The following is a 4,633-nucleotide window of genomic DNA, read 5'->3' as shown; positions in this document are numbered from 1 at the left end:
TCCTTTTTCTCATCTTTTCTTCTATTTCATTTTCTTTTCCTTTCTTTATCTTTCCCTTTCTTTCTCAATTCTCAATCCTTCTACTCTCTTGTTATTTGCTCTTCTCTATCTGATAATAGTAAAATAACAACTTTCCATATATCAGTCAAGTGGCCTGCATACCGTCCTCACCCCAGAGCATGTATCTCTTTCTGAGGTGTTTGCTACTCCTGCAGTCTGAGTCACAACAAACACGATCCTTTCACTAATGGAGTCTATGATTGTCTTTCTCTTTGTGAATTATGGTAACAAGCAGTGGTATTTAGTGCCTTCGGTTGTTAATTTATGGTCATATTTCCTCCTTTCCAGGATAAAATTCAACTTCCATGGCTGTAAAGAATCACACTTTGGTTACTGAGTTCATCCTGTTGGGCATCCCACACACAGAGGGGCAGGAAACTGTGCTATTTGTTGTGTTCTTGATCTTCTACCCCTTCACTCTACTAGGAAATTTGCTTATCCTTTTAACTGTGATGTCTGATTCCTGCCTCCACACTCCTATGTATTTCTTTCTTTGTAACCTCTCTGTGCTGGACGTTGGTTTCTCTTCTGTGAGTACCCCAAAGATGTTGGCCAACCTGCTTGTAAGAAACCAAGTCATCTCCCTGGGTGGTTGCATATCCCAGGTCTTTTTTTACCACTTCTTAGGCAGCTCTGAGAGCTGGCTCTACACAGTGATGGCATATGACCGGTTTGCTGCCATCTGCCACCCATTGCATTACACTATCATCATGAACCACCGGGTATGTGCCCTGCTGGCTGCTGGCACCTGGATTATTAGTTCTTTTCATGCCATAATTCTTACTACGCTGACCTTCCAACTGCCATACTGTGGGTCTAATGAGGTGGACTACTTCTTTTGTGACATCTTCCCTGTAGTCAAATTGGCCTATGGTAACACCCTCATCATTGAGACAGTGAGCTTCACCAACATTGGCCTTGTGCCCATGATATGTTTCCTCCTCATCCTTGCTTCTTACATCCGCATTATTATTGCAATCCTAAAGATGCCCTCTGCTGAAGGGAGGCGCAAGGCGGCATCTACCTGTGTTTCCCACCTTTTAGTAGTCACACTGTTCTTTGGGCCCTGTGCCCTTGTCTATACTCAGCCATCTTTGAGTGAGGTGCTGGTAACCCCGGTGCAAATCTTTGCCAATGTAGTCACCCCCATACTGAATCCCACAATCTACACTGTGAGAAACAAAGATGTCAAGGGAGCCCTGAAGAAACTGGCTGGGAGCCAGTTTGTTTCAAAAGGAGATCACTAGTCCACTAATGGATAAAGCTGATTTTTTCCTCCCCATTTGTGTATTAAATTATTTTTAAAAAAATATATCCATGACAGTTGTAAAGGTCTTTCTCCCATAAAGATAGCTGGGAAGCAAATCTGACTAATACAAACCTGTGACATCTTTCCCATCTCATAGACCCAGATCAGTAAACATTTTCTCTAAAGGTTCATATAGTAAATATTTTAGGCTTTCAGGACCATATGGTTTCAGTAACAAATACTTTGCTATGCTAGCATGAAAACAGCCCAAGAAAATATGTACACAAATGGTCAAGATGTGTTCCAATAAAACTTGGTTTATACAAATAGGCAACAGGCAGGGTATTCCCAAAGGCCATAGTTTGCTGACGTTTATCATGCAAGCTAGATGAATTTGAAAACACTTTTTTCAAGGCTATTTGATAATAGTTTAAGAGTGGACTTTGATGTGGCCTGGTTCCCACCAGGGCACAAGCTGAATTATTGATCAAGGATAGGTAGTGAAGAAATGGTCGTTAAGGAACATAGGGAGCACACTCTAAAAAGAACTCTGCAGGACCTCAAGTACACCTAGTGAAAACTGCTCATAGCAGCAGGTCCATCTGGATATGATCCATGCTAATGCCTAGAAACACATTGATGCCTCTGGTCACAGTTCCTGAGATGGCTTTGGGGCCAATTTTCTTAGACATAAAAGTCAATAGTCATTACTCTTCTCATAAAACAGTCTCTGTTCACCTCAGAAGTTGCTCAGCTTCCCTCTGTCAGTATCAATTACTCCATTAGCATTCCATTCATAAAATACCAAAAAGATTTGTTAGGCACCTTGGAATATTCTTATGACAAGATTACCAAGCTCTGTCACAGATGTTTATTTTATCTCAGCTTAGCAGAGTACTAGACAGAGTGAATCTCCTGCTGCCATTAGTTTGACTGCTCAGTGGTAATGGACATAATGTGTGGTGTGTGTATGCATGTGAGTTACTATGGCTAATTCAATGGTGGGACCAGGCCCTGTGAGGGGACTGAGAGGACAAAAGAGTAATGCTAGAAGTCAGGGAGTATTTTACCCTCCTTATCTTCCCAGAGAAACAAACTCTAACAGGCAGTAATTGTTTTCTCTTATGGACCATGCACCCTTCATGCTTTAGTCATGTTCTATCTATTCTGGGAAACTCTCTAGTCCTTATTTAACTAATTGGGCTAACTGGGCTTTAAGGTAGTGCTTGCAACTACGGTTGGCCTTAGCCTCACAAGTTAGATAGATAGATAGCTAGATAGATAGATAGATATAGGTATAGCTGTAGATATAATATCTAAATATATAGCCTTCTATTTAGCTATATTGGGCTAACTTTTCTCCTATTTCCCCATAAAAACAGACCTAATAAAATCCCATGATGCTAGATTTCCAGAACTTTCAAAGGGCTTACTACACTGGAGCTCATCTTTTGCCATTCCTAAGACTCTGAAAGAATGCAAAATATACACTTATTCCAAAGGACAGAAGCCAAGCATTTTGGAATACTCTGGGATAATCACAATGACTACTGATTTTGACCTTTTCAAGAAAGGTTGTCAGTAATCACAGCTTCTTTTGGGCTTGGGTAGAAGTTTGTATAACTGTTACCCTTAAATGAATATTATTTTTCTTTATTGACTTATTTGCATATCCCTTGCTTTCTATTTTTGTAGTCATCCAATAGAGGTTTGGAAAGGATTATATGTCTGAATCTTACTGTCAATTCTAGGGAAGTGAAATAAAAGAACCAAAAGAATGACCCAGGAAAAATGGTCTGGATGTGGAAAAACAGTACAGAGAGTAATATAGGACAACTGGCAATTCTCAGGCTTTATCCCCTGATTTGCTCCCCAGCCCATCAAAGCTTTTTATTGCTAGGGGTTTTTTTTCTCTGCTACTTCATCTCCAGAGGGACCACCATTTCCTTAAATCTCTCCTAGAACATGCTCTCTTGAATAAATTTAATAGTGAAGAAATCTTAAAAACATCTCTCGATTCTTCCTAATACCATCTTATTGTTTTACCTTTTATATATAAGTACTAATATTCCTTCTTAGTACAGTTGCATGTTTTCTCATTAACAATCTTTTGTTCTCATCTTCCCAGCAGGAAGTGATGCTGTTTACCTCTGGGACACATGCTGTACATAGTATTGAGTGAAGGCTATCATCCAACAAGTTCTAGAATCTGAGGCTGAAAGATACCAATGTGTCTTATTATAATGAAACTCAGAGCATCCAAGGTTAATCACAGGAAGGAAAATCTTCAGTACTTTTACAAAATGGTCTCAAATCTGTCTCTACACATCTTGCTTTTTCCTTGTAGCTCTCATATTTTGATTAATGCTTCCATCATCACACACATAGACAGATTGCTACTATCAGTTAACAATCTGAAACTGGTTTTTGCAAAATACTTTTTTCTCTTATTTAAAAGGATGTTATTAAATGGATACCAAAGGAAACAAGGGATATAAATAGTGAGACCATATAAACATAAAAACAGATTGGCTTGTGAAGCCAGACATCATTCCTTCAGCAGTGACTGCCTTCCCCATGAAAGCAGCTTCTCTTGGGGAAAGAAAAATGAGATGTAAGATATAATGGTGTGCTAGCAAAGAGACTTGGCCTGAAAAGATAAATTTCTAGGAAATGAGGTACTGGGAGTAAGACAGGTGCCGTCACTCTTCTTTTCAACTGGAGAAAATGTATGCATGAAGTAGGTGGAATGAAATTCCCAAACATGAAGAGCAAATTGACTCCAACACAAAGTTACAAAAGGTGGAAGAAAGGAGAACTCATTCATTCCTTCAGTAGACATTTATTGAGCACTGCCATGTCCCAGGCACAATCTAGGTGCCAATACACCTGAAATATTGTCTTCATGTCTAAGATTGCACTTCACAGGGGACACTGACAAACCAGAATGGTGAAAAGTCAGGTATCCAAAAAAGCATAATATATGAAGAATGGTTTTTGGAAATTAGACTGTTTAGATAAAGAGAAGGTAGTGTAGGGACCTGGAAATGGCCACCCCAAGATATGTCTCTTTGGCATGAGGATTATTTGAGGCTGATTGCTTTTGATAAACTGGGACAGGGAAGGAGGCTCTGAGGAATGGAACTTGCCCTTTGTTAGGACACGTTTACATTGTAAGGTTAATCTCTATCTGTAAAAGGTGCCTCCCTCTCTGTACCAGGAAGAAGAAAGGAGATGACCTTCTCTCTAGAAACTCTTAATCAATACCAAAGGCAAGGACTTAAATCTGCATTTTATTGTGCTTGTCTGGTAACCTCCTGTAAC

The 4,633-nt window shown here is 39.6% G+C and overlaps 1 protein-coding gene across 1 annotated transcript; it reads left to right on the top strand.

Moving 5' to 3' along the window:
• The first annotated feature begins 365 nt into the window (after positions 1-365).
• LOC106827957 (olfactory receptor 10D3-like) lies at positions 366-1,307 on the top strand. The gene has a single exon (XM_014836140.2). The coding sequence runs from the start codon at positions 366-368 to the stop codon at positions 1,305-1,307; it is 942 nt and encodes a 313-aa protein (XP_014691626.1).
• Positions 1,308-4,633: the final 3,326 nt, after the last annotated feature.

This window comes from Equus asinus, chromosome 20, assembly GCF_041296235.1.
Source record: "Equus asinus isolate D_3611 breed Donkey chromosome 20, EquAss-T2T_v2, whole genome shotgun sequence".
NCBI lineage: Eukaryota > Metazoa > Chordata > Mammalia > Perissodactyla > Equidae > Equus > Equus asinus.
Note: the sequence above shows the minus strand (reverse complement) of the source record. Positions and strands in the feature narration are given on the sequence as shown.